Genomic DNA, 19,817 nt, shown 5'->3' on the forward strand with positions numbered 1-19,817 from the left:
AAACTTACATGTCTCAGCAAAAACATTTAGTAGCGAGAAGTATATCGAACCTCCTGATATCCTTACATTGTGATATAATGTAGTGAGGCCATTCATCTTGAAGTTGGTCGACGGATTAGGAAGGAAGTAAACATATACTGACAATAGGGGACCAATCAGAGCAGGAACTGAGTTGCTGACTAACCACCGTTGATGAGCCAAGAGGAAATTGCCGAGCGGCAGACGAGGCAGAAGGAGCCCCGCCATGGCCCGGGCCAGCAACGTCAGCGGACCCTCAGGAGCATTTCGAATGCCGACTGCCCCTCATTTATTCAACCTCCTTCCGGAACTTGGAAGCTCACTTTTTCACAGTTATCGTTCGAATTACTCATTCCACGACTATACAAAGCCTTCAGCCAGAGTCAAATCACGAAACGCCACAATCTGCTTACCCGACCCCGTAACCTTCCGTATCATCGACAATATGCACACCAAAGGCCCAGCCCCGCAATACCACGATGGCAGTAACCTCCGTATCGGCATCGTCCACGCTCGATGGAATGACACCATAATCGAGCCTCTGGTCCAGGGCGCAAAGGACAAGCTGTTGGAGGCGGGTGTCAAGGAATCAAATATCGTGGTACAGACAGTCCCAGGCGCGTGGGAGCTGCCAATTGCTGTTCAGCGGTGCGTCTGTTTTCTTTGCGGTTGTTCCTACTCTCGACCTCGAGGGGCAAGCTTGCTAGAGCAACAACCTCTGCTCGCTGCTGGGCCTTGATCTCAGGTGGAGAAAGCAGTGCATATGCTTGATCGAGAGTGTAAATTTAACCTATTAGTCTATAAACTGACCATTTTCCCCTGCTACTGGGGTTGGAATACAACAGTCTCTATGCAGCTTCGCAAGTGCAATCGTCTTCTGCTGGCGCTGGGGGGTCGGCAGGTGATTTGCTGGGAAGTTCGACGGCCGATTTGGCGTCACTCTCTGCCAGAAGCTCGGTCTCGACGGGCCCATTCGATGCCATCATTGCCATAGGGGTCTTGATCAAGGGGGAGACGATGCATTTTGAATATATTACCGAAAGTGTATCGCATGGCCTAATGCGTGTGTCCCTAGACACAGGCGTGCCCGTCATTTTTGGCGTCTTGACCGTCTTGAACGACGAACAAGCCAAGGCACGTGCGGGTATCATCCCCGGCAGCCATAATCATGGGGAGGATTGGGGCCTTGCCGCTGTGGAAATGAGTGTCAAGCGCAAGAATTGGGCCACGGGCGTTATTGAATAGAAACAGATCGGAAAGTAGCGAACCGAAAAGCTAGGGAAGGGTCCGAAAATACAATGCTTTTCCTATTACTGAATTAGAGCAATGAAGTGCTATGTCTATCGTGAATTGTCCGAAAGGACTGCCTCAAAAATCACCAAAGAGAAAGGCTCCAAAAACACCTCCTTTCTTTCCTCAACGCTATCCCCACTCCTTCTGGCAAAACCACTCCTGCGCCCCCTTTATCCGCCGCAAGACCGCTTCTGATACCGATAAAGATAATGAAACAAAGATGAATGTACAATGTGGCCACTTGATTTATCCAACACATGCAAAAGCAAAATGGCCAGCAGCAAAAGATCCACCAACTTCTCTAATCCCTCCGATATAGATACTAATACCGAGTCATACTGTGACAGGAGATGCACTCAGTTGATAAATGAACCCAGATCACCACCGATCGACGACGATTTCTTGCTCTTCCACATCGACTTCTTTTTCTCGCGCGTGGCCTTCATCGCCGCCCACCCCTCCTCATCGTCATCATCCGAGCCACTTCCAGACTTTGTTACCGATATTGTGGGCTGTGTGACTGCTCCCGACATGGTGGTCGATTTCCGGAGATGGCCTGGCGCCACGGGAACGTGTGGTGCCGGAACGTGGGAGACTGGACGGTAGCGGCCAGGAAGGCCAATATTGCTTCGTTCTGAGGGGGCAATTGATGGAGCGTATCCACCGCCCTGCATCATGATCGAAGGGGCAAAGCCAGGATGTTGCAGGGGCTGTATCCATGAAGCTGAGCTTGGCTGTACCATGCTCATCGTGCGCATTTGCGCGTCGCCCCCCCGACCAGTGGGCAGATCCAGCATGGAGTCGTTTCCTAGAAACGAATGACGCATCTCAGGAGCACCGCCCACCCCCGGCATCGGTGGGAGAGGACCCATGGCGCCGAGACTGCCGGCTGACTGTGAGGTAGTCAAGTAGCCATTGGGCGTGGTGGGAGCGCTGCCATTTTGGCCCGCCATTATCTGCATAAACTGCATTTGCATCTGCATGAATGTTCGCATCTGCTGCGTCATCTGGATCTGTGCCTGGTCACCTGGCGTCAGCATCGGAGGAGCAGCTTGATTCTGGTACATGAGATGTGACGGCATGCCGATCATCGGATCGAAAGGACCTGCCCCGGGTATGGCCGGCATCGATGCCGAGCCGTCGATGTGCGGGCTTCCGCGCCTCATTGCGCGGTTGCGCTCTTCGTTTGCGATGATGTTGATCAGGCCACCAGGAGGAATCGCGCCTGCGGGGTTTCCGGGGGCAGGAGCGCCGCCTCCGAGAGCGAAGCTCTCGCGGACAGAGTTGCGAACCAGACCAGCGCCAAGAAATGGGTCTTGGGGAAGATTTCTTGCAAAGGCAGGAAGACGTCCAGGGGTGCCAGCTCCGGCTCCAGCCACGGCATCTCCAGTAACCGACATTGGCCTTTGAAAGCTAGGTTGTTGTGAGGCGCGCAAGTTGGGGTTCGATGCCATGGTGCTCAGGCGTGTGGGCGGCCGGTTTCTGTTTGGGAAGCCGTGTGCAGCGAGAATAGCCAATGGAATCTCCTCATCTTCGTCTGAAGGGTCCGAAGCGTGGGCAACCGCTGGGTTGGCGCCGGAGGCGAGGGCTAGATTGGGGAGGTTCGGAGTGCTGAAAGATATTTGCAGGCTCGGTCTTGAGGAAGGTAGATTGGCAGATTCACCAGTGACCTTCATCATCTGCTGCCGGTATACCGCCATGTGTGCCTCTTGCTTCCGACGCTGCTTGGTCTGCTGCTTCGCTCTTTCAAGGTCGTCCTCGTCATCCTCATAGTTGTCCTCGTCATCGTCATCTTTGTCTTTGTTTGAGACAGCTTCCTGCTGTCGTTCCTTGTCTTGTCTTTCCTTGTCCTGGCGATACTTTTCAAACTCGGCTGGGGTCATTACCTTGTTGCTCGAAGGTGGGCTGGCGTTTTTGGCTGTGAAGCGGCTGGCAGATTTTGAAGAAAACGAATGCGTCGTGTCGAACAAACTGTCGTCATCTTCATCTCTGCGATATCTCGACGTGGAAGGGGCGTGAGACGAGATGACAGACCCAGTCATGAACTTATTGACAGTGGACAGAGAGTCCCTCAACAGTCTCGCCTCCTCATCCTCACCATCAGCCTCCTCGGGGGTTGGTGTCTTTGGAGCAAGCAGCGGTTTCCTAAGGCCTGCTTCTGGGGACGCACTGGGCTTCCTTTCGGCAAGCGGCGAGGTATGGCGAGGAACTGGGGGAGGGAGGTTCTCCTTGATGGGGGGCGATGGACTAGACGGCGCGATTAGCTGGTCGTTGGAGTGCTGGCTGCTCCAAGAGTATGGCGAAGCCTCGACCTTGGTAGTTATGTCGATGTGAAGGGGGGAGGGCTGGTTCAATCGCGACGCAGTGAGGGAGCGGGGGGCAAGCGCCTGCCTGCCCTTTTGTTCATCTTTGACCGTGGCCACGCTTGAGCGTTTGTTGCTTCCGAGTATCATCTTGCCAAAGTCGCCGCCCAAATCAAGACTAAAGTCGTCGTCGTCGATCCTTGGTGATGTAACAGTAGTGGAAGTTGAAGTGGTGGTCGCTCTCGATCGGCCATTTACCGGCGTCTGAGCTGTCGGGACATCGGAAGCGACCGGGCTGGATGGCCTGTCCTCCTGCATCTCTGGTGCTGGGGGTAGTTGCTTCTTTTGCCCGCCAAATGAAAATGTGCGACCGGCGGCCTTGAGAAAGTTGGCCGAGGATGATTTTGGAATGGGAGGCACTGGGATATCGGCGTGCAGCTTTTTGTTGTTTCTCCAGTCTTCCTGTCCGCCCATGTCGGCAGACGAAGGGGCAGTGGAGGCATTGCTGTGACGGGACGAGTTATCGGTGGAGTTCGTTTTGGTCGTGTTGGAAGATCCGCTTCCGCTGCGAGCTATTAGCAATCGGAAATGAAAAAAAAGCGGAACCCCTGCTCTCGCCAGCCTTCTTATATCCCCAGCTAGGTGAAAGACGTACCGGTTGGGCTTGAGGTCAGCGAATATGTTGTCGTCAACCGTGACTTCAGACGCGGTAGACCGATGCGCGCCGTGCGGCTTGCCCGTCAATCTGACACCCCCGTCGAACGACTTTCCCCCCGAGACTTCGGTACGCTCGAGCACCCGGAACGAAGGGCCCGTCACGGCAACATTTTCAAGGCTGTCAGCGGTTGACTTCCGCTTGACAAAAGTGGGAAACCTAGGCATATAGGGAGGTCTCGATGGGGTTGTATGGGGAGATGTTGGGTGGTTGCGCCGGACTAAAAGCCGAGGAGGGCAGGGGACTGCGGTCCCTTTGTGTACTCGGGAAGGTGCGTCGGATAATACGAGGCTGGTAGGAGGTGAGGTGAGACAATGCTCAGAGAGGCTACCGAGGTTGCTGTCGGGAACAGTCGCAGCTGGGGCTCGAAAAGCCGGCGGCCGCGTGTTTCTCCTCAGACAGTAACTCGGCTGATACACGCGGTGTTGGCGGACTGCATCGTTGGGCAAAACAAGGTCAGTTACACTGTCTGCGCGAGTGGGGAGGGACATGCTGTGACCCGAGAAGCCCGAGACAGAGCTTCCAGATGGGTGCTCAGGTGCTGGGTTGCTTCGTCGGACAGCCGAGGGGGCAAGGAGGAAAGGATGCGAGACTCAGAGTCTGGTGTATCTGCCAGGCGAACAGACGGACAGGGAGCAGGAGCTGAGACGCACTGGGCTGGTGTGCTTGCACGACACAGGTTCCAGCTGTCCGGCGGTGCCATCCTAACCTTCCCGTGCCTCCCCTAGCGTCGTAGACCAAACCGGCACGCCCAGAGATTTAGACTGAACAACGGGAGCATAAGGGCCCTTCTGGCAACCGTCATTCTCACGAACGATCGGTCGAGGGCTGTTTGAAGAGAGGAAGAGATCAAGGCTAGGCGGGTGACGGGCAGGCAAGGGACACGGGAAGAAAGAAGGTTTTGACTTACAGAATCAGGAGCGAGCCAAAGTCGCAAGCTTGTTGACAATTAGGGGGATTATTGGACGACAGCCAGACGGCTTTGTGTATATAACCGCGGACACTGAGATAGGCGTCAGGTCAGACTCTGACGGGCTCGTTTGTGTCGATGACAAATGACAAAGTAACGATGCACGATAACGCGAGGAAAACCACGCTATGAACCGGCGCTGTGGAGAGGGTTGCGAAAAAGAAACCTGGCGGTTCAAAACGGGCTGAGACTCCGAGGCGATGTAGCAAAAGAGAGGCGATTCTCGTAAACAGAGAGAGAGTAGGTAGAGTGTGCTCGAGAGAGAGGAAGGGGGAGAGAGAGAGAGAGAGAGACAGCGAATGCGATGCGGGTATGGTATGGTATGGAATCAGCGAAAGCGAAACTGGTGGGCGAAAGCGATTGACGACACACGATGCTTCAGATGGGATATCCGCGAGAGCAGCAGGGTGCAATGGGGGAAAGCAAAGACGACAGCGACAGTGACAGTGACAGCAACCAGACGACAGGATGGGATCAGGAGGAGAAAATGGGCGGTTGGCTCGAGAATTATTTTTATTTCCATGGCATGGCATGGCATGGCATGGCGGGCATGCCCGGACAGGGCAGCTGGCAGCGGCACTGTGTGTGTATAGCCCAGCGCCCCAGGTAGGTAGGACCTTGGGCACCTGGGATGGGAGTGGGGAGGCTTTAGAAGGCGCTACCAGCGAGCGCCAGGGCACTGGTGAGAATAGCGCGCTCCCGTTGGTGGGAAACCCCCTGTTCGTCTTTGGCCTCGCACCCCCTGCTGAGCTGCCCGGCTTTGCTGCCCGGGGCCACACAAGTCACAGCATCACAGCACAGAGTACACAACAAAAGCCACGACAGCCAGGACGAGAAACTGCGAGCCTCAATAGGTCGCTCGTCCCCCCCGCAACGAGACACGCATGCCTTTCAAGGAATGCGCACAGCAAGCCCGTCCGTGTTTGATGCGGCCTGCGGGCGGCGGGCTGGGAACAAGGCAGGACGAGATCACTCCACGGAAAACTCCCAGGTTGGGGAGACCTGAGAGTACCTAGGTGAGGGGAACGGATGGGGATGGAGCCTCTGAGCACGGCGGAGCCCGGTCGGCCGACCTACCTGGGCCAATACAGAGTATCTGGATCGCCAAGGATCGCCAGGGATCGTGTTGTCGCCGCTAAATAAAAGCAACAAGACAACGCGTTCCTGTTCCTGGGAGAGCGCCGCGGTGTTTGAATATTGCTTGATGCCGATCAGGCCGTCTGTGGCGTGCTTTGAGGCTTTTGATACCCAGTCAGGGCGGAGAATAAAAGCGCAGCTCGGTGGGGGAGGAAGGTGTCACACCCTCCTCCAGAAAATATATATCTAGGAAATATTGTGGTTGGTCGGAGGAAGAAGGGACTGCAATCACTCACACAGCCCTCCAGAGATAGTACGTATACTTCCTGAATTGTTCAAAGGGCCTATCAACTGTCCCCAGAAACCTGTCGGCAATACCTTCAGATCTCATCGTTGCCAGCATCACTCTGAGCCGCCAACCTCTAGTATATGTCCAGTACGTGTCCAAGCCTCACAGGGGCCCGAAGCAAGCGGTGGGCCCTGAATGGAAAAGTATCGAGATGTTTTGCTGCTCATGGCCCAACCATCTGGTTGAAGAGATCTCTTTTTGGCGATGGGTGCAGTGCTTGGCAATTTCGGAAGGCATGAGAAGCATGTCCCATAGCATGAAAGGGTATGTCCATATTATTACGCAGAACAGACATCAAATTTCCAGATGCTGACCATGGACCGGGACGCTGCCTTGCTTTGCCGCCGCGAGTTCCTTGGATCTCTGCGTTATAGGGTTGTGTTCTGCATCGCAAACTGGTGGATCGAGACATCTAACAAAACAGGACCGTGCCGCATGTGGTTAGGAAAGAAGTGATACCGTGTGCATTGGGCACAGAGGCGGCGCTTCTTCCCCACATTAAAAGGGAAAAGGGGCGAGACTCGGAACGACCCACCGTGCTGGACTTGGCGGTGGTGTGGTTGACCATCAAGCGGTTCTTCAAGAAAACGCTGGATTGGGTATAGTGGGTGGGCTTCTGTCTGGTATACCTGCCTGGATGGTCTTCTTGAAGCTTGTTTTGATGTACAATGCTCCCTTTTTAGTGCCCAAGGGTGGCCTGGTTTTAGCAACCGCCAGCCAGCATGGTCATTGCTCTGGCGCACCGGTTGCTATCTTCTCCAAAGACCTGTTGGGATGAACCGAGGTGACGCGTTTACGGCGGACATGGCGCAGGTCTTAAAAGAGTCCCACGTCAGAGGCGGTCATAGTCCGGACACCAGCATCTTCCTCCATCCCACGGGGGTTGATGAGACCTCGCTGATTACCTTGCTGCTGTACGGATTATACCTGGTGTTATGTTCATAACTAGGAGCCAAATGTGCTGTTGGTCTACCAAGCAGTGTGTAGAAATTTCGCTATGCGTAGACTCTAGAGTACCATAGTTCAACCACTCTGCGAGTCGTGCCGCCGGTGAGAGCCACGAATGTGTGGTGGTGCCAAATTGGCTTTTCGGACAATGCCGAGTCCGAAGACAGTTGGGATTCATGAAACATCCTCGTGCCTTGTAGATAATCCCGAGAGAAGAATGAAGTATGTGTCCCTGAGGGATACCGTACCCAACAACAAAAGCTGTCCGATAGGTTCAAGCCGCGGACACAAAAGGCTGATAATTGTGTCCAGTTTGTGACTTGACCACAAGCCTGCACCGCCGCCATGGCTGCGAACGGCGACGAGCTGTGACTTCCCCACGTACCGGTGGTTAGGAAGACTGTGGGGCAGTATTGAGAATGTATCGTAAGTGTTGGTTGTGGAAAATCTGACAAGATTGGTAGGTTGGAACCCGAGTATGTGGCTTCCGAGTGCTACACGCCGTGCTCTGGTGTTGCCAACGGAAGTGAACTGCCAGGACCCTTCGGGAGTGTACAGAAGGCCGTGTATAGCATGTTCTGCGAATAAAGAAAAGACCACAGGTCAGCGGTGGTGCGAGTACGGAACTGCGAGGTTGTCCGGCGCTTTTCACGTTGCGCCTCTCTGCTGTTGTGGAAGCACACCTACCTTAGTATTCGCGATGTCTGTCCCGGGATGCGGCCAACTGTAGAGCGGCAGAATACATTCGATTGCGCAATCCGATTGTGACATCGAGTCAAGACATGGAGGTATCTGCAGCGGCAAAAGACGAGAGTTTTCAGACAATGGATGGCTTCAAGAGGGGCAATGAGCATGTTGGCAGACAGGATTTTATACAGATATATCCAAAGAATCCATATAGTGCAGGCCGAGACTGCACCACGAAAGCTTGATATGAATCTGGATGGCCCTGGTGTTGTTGCACCAATCAAAAGGCGTGTCCCTGCACGATGCCGTCTTGGACTTTGCTTTTCGGTACTGAATGACATCAACCGCAGCCCGCAGTTTGCCGAAGGCGGACGATCGCCGTCGACCTCCGTCCAGTCCTGAGTCCTCAGCTCTCGGCCTCACCCTCAGGCAAGTGGCAATTGGTCGGATTGCTCTCGTGAAGAGACAAGTTCCACCTTGGCCAAATCCGGACGGCATCAGGATCAGATAAAACAGAGAGCCAAGCCAGTGGAGGTGAGTGAATAAACAGGTATCATCACCTCCCACACACTGCCAACTTTTGATACTATATCCATCCATATTTATAACATAGTAATCTTGTGTATTCAAGACAAACTGCTCCTCACTGTTTCATTGCGCACTGTTTGTCGTTTCAATCATGTCGTTTTGGAGTTCAGGAGGCGTTTTAGCTTGAACCTTTGGTGGAGCCTTTTGAGGTGGCGTCGCCACCACTACTACCCTGGTTTGAGAGCAGCTGCTTCGCCTTCCAGCAGGCCGTTGAACCTTGAGCGTTTGGTGAAAAAGGAGCAAGGCCAGCGTTACTGACTCGAGAAGAGAGGCTGCTCGGGGAAAAAGGTTACCCGCACCGTTTTCTATGTTCCGTTCATCATCAGGAAGCCAAGAACCTGGGTCTAGACTCGTACAGGTTCTCTGAGAAAACGAGCCGACAAGAAGCGTCAATCTGATAACTGCGACTGCTGATAAGCTCACCACGTCGTTCACCAGTGGGTTTTCCTGTGGCTTGTTGCTTTGAACCGTTGCAGCTAGTGAGTTGATCGGAGCTGACCAACACTTTCTCTAGATTATTTTTTTTCCCTCCAAATTCTCTCTCCCAGAAAAGGGCTCGTCAGGTTATCAACACACAAGTCAAGGTGAGCAAGATGAGTTCGCCACCGACAACGCGCCCCATGTTCCCGCGCTCTGCATTTCTTCTCCTCCAAGATGAACCGCCAATTGCGCCCATGGGCCACGGGGCGCTGGCTTCGCTGATCAGGAATCGACCTGCAGCGGCATTAGCAAACCCTTTGTCTTTTGGTGGCCGCGATGAGGAAGAAGGCGCGGCTGAAACGGTTGAAGATGAGGCGCATAGGCGAGACGAGCGCCGCATGAGTGCCATCTTGAACAGCTCTCACATGCGCAGCATGCGCCTGATCGGAAATAGCAACCCACGATATCGATGGGAAAAATACTGGAAGACCCCAGAGGAGCTGGCCGCTATGAAGAAGGATATACGCGAGTACTATGAACGTGTCAACTACCTGGTCCAGCAGTATCTCTACATTGACCGCCTCCTGGACTCATCTTTGCCTCATGACCTGCTCAATGAGTACAACAACATGCCCGCATCTGCCTTTCGCGGTGTCGAGATACCCGCCACCATCACGGAAAACTCACCAACCACGTCACAAGAGCCCGCGCGCAAGGTAAAGCGGACCCCAAAGGATATTTACCGGTCTACCGAGACGACTCCTCTACTTCAAAGCAACGGCGGGGCAGCTGTGGAAGACGACGACGACCTTGAAAACGGAGGGCGTGCCAAGCCTGAAATCCCATGGCTTGAAGATGACCTCGTCGACAGCGATGCCCCCATTGTCACCTTGGCTATATACATCAATTTTGCTGCCAATGTTATTCTCCTAGCTGGCAAAATTGCCGTCATCATCAACGTCCCGTCGGTTTCGGTGCTGGCCAGCTTGGTGGACGCGGTTCTTGACTTCATCTCAACCGTCATCGTATGGGTGACCACGGTTCTCATTCGCCAGCAGGATCAATATCGATATCCGATCGGAAGGCGGAGACTTGAGCCTTTGGGTGTTCTTGTCTTTTCCGTGATCATGATTACTTCGTTCGTTCAAGTTGCTCTGGAGGCCATCCAGCGTCTTCTTTCTCCCGATCGTCACATCATTGAACTGTGAGTCGATCCAGGCATTTCAAAAAGTCATGATACACATGTCAATGCTCGGTTGCTAACAGTCTCTCAGGGGAAATGCTGCAATTGGAATCATGTTTGGTACCATTGTCATCAAAGGGTTGTGCTGGCTATGGTGTCGCATGGTGAAGAACTCGAGCGTACAGGCCCTGTAAGTTTCCTGGTTTCTCGATGCCCGCTGTGCTGTGAGCAGCAGTTTCTGACAGGGGCAAAAACTAGTGCGGCAGATGCGAGTACAGATGTGATATTCAACGCCGGATCCATTGCCTTCCCTATTGTAGGCTATTGGGCACGTGTATGGTGGCTAGATGCTCTCGGCGGCCTTTTGCTCTCCGGCGTTGTCATTTATAACTGGTCTCAAACATCCTACGAACATATCCGCCACCTTTCGGGCTTTTCTGCTACCGCAGACCAGAGAAACATTCGTGAGACCCTGACTACCACCCCCTGTTTTGTCTGAATTCATACCTCGCTGACCCGCCTGACTTGTTATAGTCCTCTACCTCACCATGCGCTTCGCAAAAACCATCAAGCAAATCCAGGGCCTACAAGCCTACCATGCCGGTGATAAGCTCAACGTCGAGGTCGACATCGTCCTCGACGCCAGCACTCCATTGAAAGACAGCCACGACCTGAGGTAAGATTCAAAGCACCCTCTCTCCCCTCCTGCACGAGCTGCAATCAAGTATATGCACATCAGGTTTGTTTTTCTCTCACCCGCTAAAACAATTTTCATCCACCAGCGAGAGCTTGCAATACGTTCTGGAGTCGGTCCCCATTGTTGACAGAGCGTTTGTCCATGTCGACTACGCAACGTATAATCTTCCCACACACATGCAGCAACAAGGGTCTTCCTAAGCTATGGCGAGACCTGGGGGTTACGTTTAACCAAGAGCGTTTAGCAGCTTGGTGGGTGAATGCATGGACAATCTAAACACATGAATGTAAAAGCACATGAATGTGGTTGGGCCATGCAGATTGCTCTTGACCCAAACCCACTCGAATTTATTCAGAGATACCCAGTACATACACCACCGACCTTGTTTGTTTGTCTAGCGTATACTTCTGGTGGAGGATTTCCAGATCGTACCGAGATGTTAAGACTACGGATTTCTAGGGTTGAATCGAGCTATTCTTCACTAACCAGGGCCTTTTTTGAATTTATCTTTTTGACTGTGCGATCGTTGAGAGATAAATTACTCGACTGGCGATATTGGCCTTGGTTGTGCCGCGCTAGACAAACAAATAGGGTTCAGTGGTGTAAAATGGAAGACGAATCATAGACACTGCCAAGGTTGGTATTGGATAAAGTCCTCGTGTTTAAACGAATCAGAATGCCACTCTTTATTACCTCCATCAGTGGTATCCATACGTAAAATGCAACAAGGCTATTAGACCATCTCCGAAGCTATTCTATTCCAACAACACATCCAGAACCCCCCATAAACATAAAAAAACGTAGCTATATGATGCCAAAAACACAAAATTAGTACGGGATGCCGTTCGTCAATAGCTGGAACTGGTCATATATGCCGGTCGAGTAGCTGCCGTAGCTCTTCTTAATCAGGCCCTTCATAAACTCGGCGGCCTCACGTTCGGTCTTGTCCAGCACAAAACGCTCCTTGAAGTGCTTGACGCTCTCCGGTTTGAAGCAAGGTAGCCCACTGTCCATCATGAGTAGCACAATCTGCGAGAGCTTCTCCGTGTACTGCCGAGACGCCAAAAATGCCTTGACACACAGTTCTTCGAACCACTTGAAGGCTTGTGTATCTGCACCACCGCCCATCACGGCAAGCATCTCGGACGTCAGCTTGAAGGGTGCGCGCTCAAACTTGATACCGCCCGGCGCGATGTCAAAGCAGAAGCCGAAATCGATGTGGAGGATGTGGCCGGCGTCGTCAATCATGATATTGCCATTGTGGCGGTCCTTGAACTGCAACAGAAACGAGATGACCGAGTAGGCAGCCATACTCTTCACAAAGTTGTTGCGTGCCTGCTGGAACCGAAGCGAATCCTCGTTGCCATACTTGGAGATGAAGTAATCGTAGAGACCATTGACGGCTTCACGGCCCAGCATGTCGCGTGAGATGGAGTTGGGAAGAACGTCAATGACGCCGCAGCCTGGCGCTGTTGCCGTGACGCGGTAGGGAAACACGTAGACGTCCAGGCCAACACTGTGGAAAATGCCTCGGAAAGCAGCGATCATCTGCAGGGCGAGCACGTCCTGCCGACAATCATCGCCAACCTTGAAGATGGCTGACTGCCAAACCTCAATTGTGTTGTCGTGATCGGCACTTTGGTTCTCTTGTACCGGTTCGGCGAGCAGCTCCTCGGCCTCATCAAGCTCGGGCTTCTTCTTTTTGATACGGAAGGTCGCCATGAAGGGTGCTTTGGCGTGGCTCTGTAGCGGTTTACCGGATTTACGGTCAATACCAATGACCGAACCATCAGGATTGCTGGGAAGGTAGACCCCAACTTCGACCTTGATCTTTCGCAGTTCCTCCTCGATCTTTTGCTTCTTCTCTGGCTTTGATCTCTTGATCAACGGCTTGAGCTTCCCCGAGATGCTGGTTACCTCGTCAAAGAAGGAAAACTCGCGCTCGTAAAACTCACGATCCTCGTCCGAAAAGCTGTCCACCATGTGGCCCATGACTTTGTCCAGCGTCGGCTTGATGGCGTCGGGGATCTGCGAGTCGTCGTCTTTATAAGCATTGGCCTTCATGTTCCAAATGATCTGATGGGCGAAGAGCTGTGAAAACTGTGCGGTTTCGAGGATGTAGCGTTCCACATAGCCCAAGGCATCGTAGCGCAGAGTCTGTACGATCTGAGGGACGTAAAAGAATGTCACATCCACTGAGTGGCTTTCCAATACTCGCATAGCATACTGAATAAGATAGGGGTGGTTCTTGTATGCTGGCAAAAACAGCGTCACGGCAGTGATTGGGTTAACAGGAGCCCAGAACAACATGTACTAAAGAGGGTAATAGTTAGCATGGGCGTTCGTACTGAACAGTGGTCGAGGGAATGCTTACCTTGAGTTGGAAAGTGACGTCCTCTGGAAGGGAACCATCGATAAGAATAGGCAGTGCCTCGGGTTCTTTGATAGCCTTGGCGGGAAAGTTCAGCAAAAGCCAGCGGACCTCCTTAAGGATACGTGGATACGGGAACCTGCTTGCCAAATGTACGGCTAGAGATGGGCTCTCCGCCCAGGCTGTTCGGATCAAGGGGTGAATGCTAGCCTCAAATGGACTTTCTTTGCCGGTATGATGGTGGTGGTGATGGAAGGTTGATGGAGGTCGTGACGAGTCAGTTGGGCGAACCCAGACGCTCAGTCGAGAAAGCTCGCTATCCAAAAGCAGTCCAAGAAGCTTTTCTTTGGCCGCAAGGGACTTGATGCTCCCAGCGGATTGTGCACCAATATTCGTGGTGGCAGCCAGGGCAGTCTGGACATCCGAGATCAGATAGATTTCGGTCTTGAGCTGGAGAATGTTGCTTCCAAACGACCAGCGCGGTGGAGCTTCGAACCAACCCAAGCCCGCTGACAGAATCTGATCCTTCAGACGATATTGTGCAATCGCGCCCATGGTCGAGCTGGTCTTGAGTACCCGAAGGCCAAGAAGGACAACCTGGAACCGAATTTCTCTTGCCATTGGGTGTGGTGTTGAGTGCTTGACAGCCTCAAGTGTCACATCAAGGAGGCGGAGGAACATGTGGTTCGTGTCAGGGTTACCCAGACGGGTGGCATTGTAATGACTGCTGAGGAACTGCAGTAGCCTTGAGTGAGGTGCTAGAAGGTTGTGAACCGTCTGTTTGCGCTTCGTCATCGCGGCGCTGTCACTCGGGGCGAATTCCTGCCTCTGGAAGAACGGATCTGGGCTAGCTATTGTTGGACTGAAAAGGCCCAGCTTCTTCTGGATGGTGAACTCCCATTGCTGAACAATCTCGGCCAGGATACGTGGCTCCATCCGGGGGTTTTCGTTCATGACCCCCAGCCAAAGAGAGATTCCGAGTTTGATGGACTGCTTGGTGAACATGGAAAAGGGTATGCTGATAAGATAATGTGCAATGGAGCATTCGTCACGATTGCTCCGGCAGAGGAGGGCAGCCGCGCGGCGAAGGATGTCGCGGACGTCTGTCACTGATGTAATTTTGCGGTTCAGCGCACGCTTCTCAATGTGGGCAAGAGCCGTGTTCGCATCTGCGCTTTCGTTGCCAGGAGATGGGAGATATGAGGCCCTGCGATCTGGTCTCATGAGGCTCATCCATTCCATGCTCTGGTCAGGAAGTGCCTCAGAGTATCGGTACTCCTGGCGCGTAGTGTATTGTGCCATAAAATCAGAGGCGGTATTGATGAGGCAGTCCCCAAGCCTGTCAAGCGAGCCAAGTCTCTGATCCGTGGATGGAATGGTCGAGCCAACTTCAACAGCAAATGATCTGCCAAGTGAGATGTGACCGAAAGCGCTATCGTCATCAAATTCGGAGAGGTAGGTCTGGAGCAACCCTTTGACATCGGCTGGCGCAATACTGATGGCACTTGACAACCACCGTTTGGCCTTTTGATACAAGTTCTGGAGAGTAAGCTGTCTGAACTGGTAGTCGTCCGAAAGCTCCACAACGACGTCCCCCTTGTTCGACTTGAAGGTGGTTCGAGGCTCGTACCGATCAATTTCGGCTTCCAGGCAACTGGACCACATCAGGGTCAGGAGCTCGAGCAGCGCAAACAGCGAGGATCGTTGGCACAAGGCTGAGGGTATCGCATCAATCATGCGGTCAGCGCAGCTAAAAGCAGCCTGCTGAACCCGTTCAATTCGGTGACAGCAATTGGAAAAGATCTTGGCGAGCTGCATGGCTGCATATTGCGCAGTGAAGGCGGGGTTCGTAGCGTTGATAGTTTTGACGAGGTAGCGGTCAACGACAGCGTTCATGATACCATCCATGGTCCTGCTCACATCACCTCGCCTCATGCTGGGCTCGAGGAAGTACGAGAGTGCTTTGGTACAATCTCCAGCATCTGCCCGCAAACTCTCAACCAAGAACGCCGCATGAAGAAAAACGGTCTTGCGGTAGCTCAATCCTTTGATCTCGCTGCTTCGTGAGGGGACTAATTCGGCAAGGTGCTTCTTCATCAGAGACTCCCGATCCGAACTTTCCCCTCTGCGGAGAATGGGATTTAGGTCAATATCGCTTTCGTTCTCCTCCCCGCGGTTCTCCAACACCAAAGGCGGGGAATGTATCGCCATGATCCTCAGATACTTCATGCTTTCTTTTCCGCGGGCTGTCGACGCGGCAAAGCCATGGACGACGATATTGAACCATGCGTCACGAAGCATGGAACGTCTATCATCATCGGCGGCGTCGTTCAAGGAAAAGTCATTGGCTGACATGAAGGTCGCCAGAGGAGGCAGCAGCTGGGCAATTTCACGCGCAGCCAACTCCAACTCAGAGTCCTTTGTGTGGTTCTGGTGGGTATGTGCGTCTCCCTGCGAGATGATACCGTCGAGCAAGTGCTCTAGGTAGGTGTCGTAGAGCGGGGAGTCTGCTCGTATGTTGGCTGAAATATGATTACGAGCTTTCATGACAGAGTGTAAAAGTGCCTCTCTGTGCTCGACGACGGCATCATGCGCCACGCTGGCGTATTTCTTCAAAAGGTAGCGAAACTCGGATTGCCCCCCGCTGAGAGCCAGACTGGCAGCGCCGGTAATGATCCGCGCATCGACTGGAGTGCTTAGCTTAACGATCTTTTGTGCAAGCATTGACTGAGCGAGACCGGTAATCTTCTCGTCCTTACACGCGCTTGCAATCTCGCAGATTGCCTGAACCACGTTACCCTGAACAATGGCCGACTCCTCTTCGCCAGAGAACTGGAAGGATATGGAGCTGCCGGTCGACTGTCTGCCAGCGTAGATTTGGGAAGAGTCCTGGCCATCTCCATTGGGACCGCCAGGAAGTCCCCGCTCGTTGCCGGGACTCAAGACGTTGCCGAGTGTGTACAGTGTTGTAATAACGGCGTCCTTGGAAAGCATTTGCAGGACGAAGGCGAGGCACTTTGATGCCACCACCACAATATGACTTTTGGCGCCGCTCTGGACGATAAATCGAGGAAGCAGGCGGCTGACATTGATGGCGTATGAAGGAGAGACCTTGCACAATAAAGCCATGGACTTGAGGACCACAGGCGCCAATTCATGATTTCCCATACCGGACGGGTCGCCAAGTGCTTCTTCTAGCCACGCCATGAGGACCTCGCCATCTGCGGCATCCTCGTTGAGGGTACACGCATTCAAGTAGCTGACCAGAGCATAAGCCTTAACAGCAAACGCAAGTTTCTGTTTCGCGGGCAGAAGGCTGTCAAAATCTGCGCTGGATTCCAGGTAGTTCATTTGGTCAATGGCAACGGTTGCATACAGCTCCACAGAACGAAAGTCTCCCTCGGAACTCCTTGCCGTAAGGGGTCTGCGCAAGCCACGGCCAGACATGATGATGTCCAGAATGTGCGTCTCCCGCAAGGCATCCTCTTCAGCAACCAAAAGAGAGGTTGCCGCCACTAGGAGCTTCATCAAGCTCTTTTGCAGCAGCATGGCCCCCAATGGACGGCCGGCATCCTCGTAATGGTGCGTCCATCGCCTCCACTCTTTGACATCGCGATCTGGTGAGTGAAAGTTCCGTATAATGGAGAAGGCGGTTTCTACGGCGACCAGAAAGGGTTGCGACAGGAGGTCTCGCAACCGAGAAACAAGGCCGAGGCGGCTGCCGGTCCTCCAGAAACTTGTTTGAGCGCAAGCAGCGTCCAGGAATCCCAGCAGGGCAACGGTAATAGTCGCGGTTCTTGTGGCATCCTCCAAAGCGGCTGGGTCGTCGTCGTCAGTTGGAGAAACACTCTCGGTGGCATGGGCACAAGCACTGAGAAAGGCAGAGATGCTGTCGGCCACCGTCTGCTGCACATCGGCATGACGATTTCCGAGGGACAGTAAAGCCGCAGTAACTTGATAGCTCAGTGACTCGGTAGGAGACGGCTCGATCTTGCGGAAAAAGGGGGAATGGGCGAAGGCCTGAACATGGGAGTCGAGCAGATACGGGACAAGGTGACGGGCCAGTTTCTGGGCGCTCTGGGCACTGCGCAAAGCCGGCGCCGACTTGCAAAGGGCAATAAGAACTTCATATTCGCGAATAGTCTATGTCGAGCGCGAGGGTCAGGTCAGCCAGAGCATACAAACGACATAGGGACTGGACTGGAGGTGTATCTGTTGGTGGAGTCTACCATGGGAATACGGGCAGCTTCTGGCCAAGGGGGCCCTCCTGCACTGTTGCCATTGACGCCAGAAAAAGATCTTTTATGGTTGGGGGCAACTCTGCATAGCCTATCCAGGTCTGACTTGTCGAATGAAGTGCTCGCTGGGTCCGAGGCTGCTAGGGCGGCGATGCGCTCTAAGGCCTTCCGCCGAACGTCACGGGCCATGATGTTGTAGGCTGTTTCTTGCCGTATGTCATTCGTAGAGAACGGGGACGGTGAGGTGGTTGTTGATTCCAGAGACGCTCAGGCGCCCGGAGGCTTCCTGGGGAATAAGATACGCTTTGCCTGCGCAGACCGGGAGGCTGTCCAAATATCACAACCTAACGTCAAATGTTGAAACGAAAAGATTACGGGGCGGCGCGGTGGTGAGATTGGTGGATGGGCACCTTAATAACTACCCACTTTCTTTTAGTGGAGTTCTGACCCCCAAATACCAATTTTCAATTAATTGGGGAATCCCGGGAAAAACGGTGCTGAGTCATCAGGAGCTTCCCCTGTCGGGTCTGAGGTGCAACTGCCAGCGGCCAGCCTCTAGCGGCACCAGAGCTTTGGGGAAGCAGGCTGCAGGGCTGACGCGCCAAAGAGGTCCCACCTCAACCTATCTGTACAACAACGACCGACCGCATCACCACAGCTTTAGTAGCCAGCTTCAACGTCGCTTTCATCAGCACTCACTAACTACCTTACCTACCTGCTTGAAATTTCTCACTACCCCTCGGCTTTGCAATCTGCAGTCTTCCCCATTCCGCAACACCCCAAAACTTGACTCCCCCACCACGTCCACGATGGCCATGTTCAGCCAGAACCCGCTCTTGAACGGGCCCAACTACTCGTTCAGCGAGGCACCCAAATTCAACGCTCCCGAGGGAGCTCGACAGCATCGCTTTGACCCGTACGCTCTGATTAGCTGTTTGTTCTCCGCTGCCAGAAACATGACTAACATTTTTTGTAACACAGATACACCGACAATGGTGGCTCGACCCTTGCCATTGCCGGCGCCGACTTCACCATCATGGCTGGCGATACCCGTTTGACCTCGGGCTACAGTATCAACTCTCGGTTCCACCCCAAGGTGTTCAAGATCGGCGGCACAACTTCCGACCAGAGTGATGCAACACTGGTTCTCTCGGTCGTAGGGTTTGCGGCGGATGGGGAAGCTCTCAAGGAACGGCTCGATGCCATTTGCAAAATGTACCGCTACCGCCATGGGAAACCCATGAGCGTCAAGGCGTGTGCACAGCGGCTGTCGACAATTCTTTACCAGAAGCGGTTCTTCCCATACTACGCCTATGCTATCCTTGGCGGCCTCGACGAGGAGGGCAAGGGAGCCGTCTACTCATACGATCCAGTCGGCAGCTACGAGCGGGAACAATGCCGGGCAGGCGGTGCCGCGGCCAGTTTGATCATGCCATTCCTCGACAACCAAGTCAACTTCAAGAACCAGTTCATTCCGGGCAGCGGTGAAGGTCATGCTCTCCAAGAATGCGAGCGACGCCCGTTGACTCGTCAGGAGGTCGAGACTCTGGTGAAGGATGCCTTTGACGGGGCTGTCGAGCGTCATATTGAAGTCGGCGACGGACTGCAGATGATGATTATTACAAAGGAAGGGATTGAGGAGCTCATTTTGCCCCTCAAGAGAGATTAGAGCGGTCCATAGCTGTTATGGCGGTGACCCAAGGGCAGGCAAAAAGAAGGGCCTTGGCCTCATTGACACTTTGGAGTCACGACTATGCAAAAATCACGAAACCATGATGATGCTTTAAAGGCTCCTCTTGTTTCCATCTCTGCAGGCTGTGGACTGCTTGTTGTATTGTTGAAATGTCGATGGTTCGATTGTCCCGAATGCGTTAAAAGTGTCCGGAGCAAGAGATCCGGACAAATTGCTTGGCAGGCCATGTCGCACTCGGTTTTGATTTCAGAAAGCCACAGCTAGGCT

General features: G+C 53.4%; 6 protein-coding genes across 6 annotated transcripts; 4 read left to right on the top strand and 2 right to left on the bottom strand.

Moving 5' to 3' along the window:
* Nucleotides 1-238: 238 nt before the first annotated feature.
* On the top strand, nucleotides 239-1,302 carry RIB4 (lumazine synthase). Its single transcript, XM_062874687.1, has 2 exons — nucleotides 239-666; nucleotides 864-1,302. Exons 1-2 carry the CDS (start codon nucleotides 245-247, stop codon nucleotides 1,261-1,263), a joined length of 822 nt encoding a protein of 273 aa, XP_062737733.1. The 5' UTR covers nucleotides 239-244; the 3' UTR covers nucleotides 1,264-1,302.
* On the bottom strand, nucleotides 1,295-6,512 carry QC761_114050 (uncharacterized protein). Its single transcript, XM_062874686.1, has 4 exons — nucleotides 5,240-6,512; nucleotides 4,270-4,762; nucleotides 1,651-4,179; nucleotides 1,295-1,325 (listed from the first exon to the last, which is right to left on the bottom strand). Exons 2-3 carry the CDS (start codon nucleotides 4,494-4,496, stop codon nucleotides 1,668-1,670), a joined length of 2,739 nt encoding a protein of 912 aa, XP_062737734.1. The 5' UTR covers nucleotides 4,497-4,762; nucleotides 5,240-6,512; the 3' UTR covers nucleotides 1,295-1,325; nucleotides 1,651-1,667.
* Nucleotides 6,513-8,701: 2,189 nt separating this feature from the next.
* On the top strand, nucleotides 8,702-10,898 carry QC761_0014400 (uncharacterized protein; the record flags this gene model as incomplete). Its single annotated transcript, XM_062871972.1, has 4 exons — nucleotides 8,702-9,385; nucleotides 9,463-10,572; nucleotides 10,690-10,741; nucleotides 10,872-10,898. Exons 2-4 carry the CDS (start codon nucleotides 9,542-9,544, stop codon nucleotides 10,896-10,898), a joined length of 1,110 nt encoding a protein of 369 aa, XP_062737735.1. The 5' UTR covers nucleotides 8,702-9,385; nucleotides 9,463-9,541.
* Nucleotides 10,899-11,099: 201 nt separating this feature from the next.
* QC761_0014410 (uncharacterized protein) lies at nucleotides 11,100-11,884 on the top strand (the record flags this gene model as incomplete). The annotated part of the gene is made up of 2 exons (XM_062871973.1): nucleotides 11,100-11,227; nucleotides 11,334-11,884. 2 exons carry the CDS (start codon nucleotides 11,100-11,102, stop codon nucleotides 11,446-11,448), a joined length of 243 nt encoding a protein of 80 aa, XP_062737736.1. The 3' UTR covers nucleotides 11,449-11,884.
* Nucleotides 11,885-11,894: 10 nt separating this feature from the next.
* STT4 (Phosphatidylinositol 4-kinase stt4) lies at nucleotides 11,895-18,294 on the bottom strand. The gene is made up of 3 exons (XM_062874685.1): nucleotides 17,849-18,294; nucleotides 13,623-17,762; nucleotides 11,895-13,561 (listed from the first exon to the last, which is right to left on the bottom strand). Exons 1-3 carry the CDS (start codon nucleotides 18,044-18,046, stop codon nucleotides 12,077-12,079), a joined length of 5,823 nt encoding a protein of 1,940 aa, XP_062737737.1. The 5' UTR covers nucleotides 18,047-18,294; the 3' UTR covers nucleotides 11,895-12,076.
* Nucleotides 18,295-18,333: 39 nt separating this feature from the next.
* On the top strand, nucleotides 18,334-19,526 carry PRE7 (Proteasome subunit beta type-6; the record flags this gene model as incomplete). The annotated part of the gene is made up of 2 exons (XM_062874684.1): nucleotides 18,334-18,773; nucleotides 18,839-19,526. The coding sequence occupies exons 1-2, from the start codon at nucleotides 18,667-18,669 to the stop codon at nucleotides 19,524-19,526; spliced, it is 795 nt and encodes a 264-aa protein (XP_062737738.1). The 5' UTR covers nucleotides 18,334-18,666.
* Between the last annotated feature and the right edge of the window lie 291 nt (nucleotides 19,527-19,817).

The sequence above is a fragment of the Podospora bellae-mahoneyi genome, assembly GCF_035222275.1.
Source record: "Podospora bellae-mahoneyi strain CBS 112042 chromosome 1 map unlocalized CBS112042p_1, whole genome shotgun sequence".
NCBI classification, from domain to species: Eukaryota; Fungi; Ascomycota; class Sordariomycetes; order Sordariales; family Podosporaceae; genus Podospora; species Podospora bellae-mahoneyi.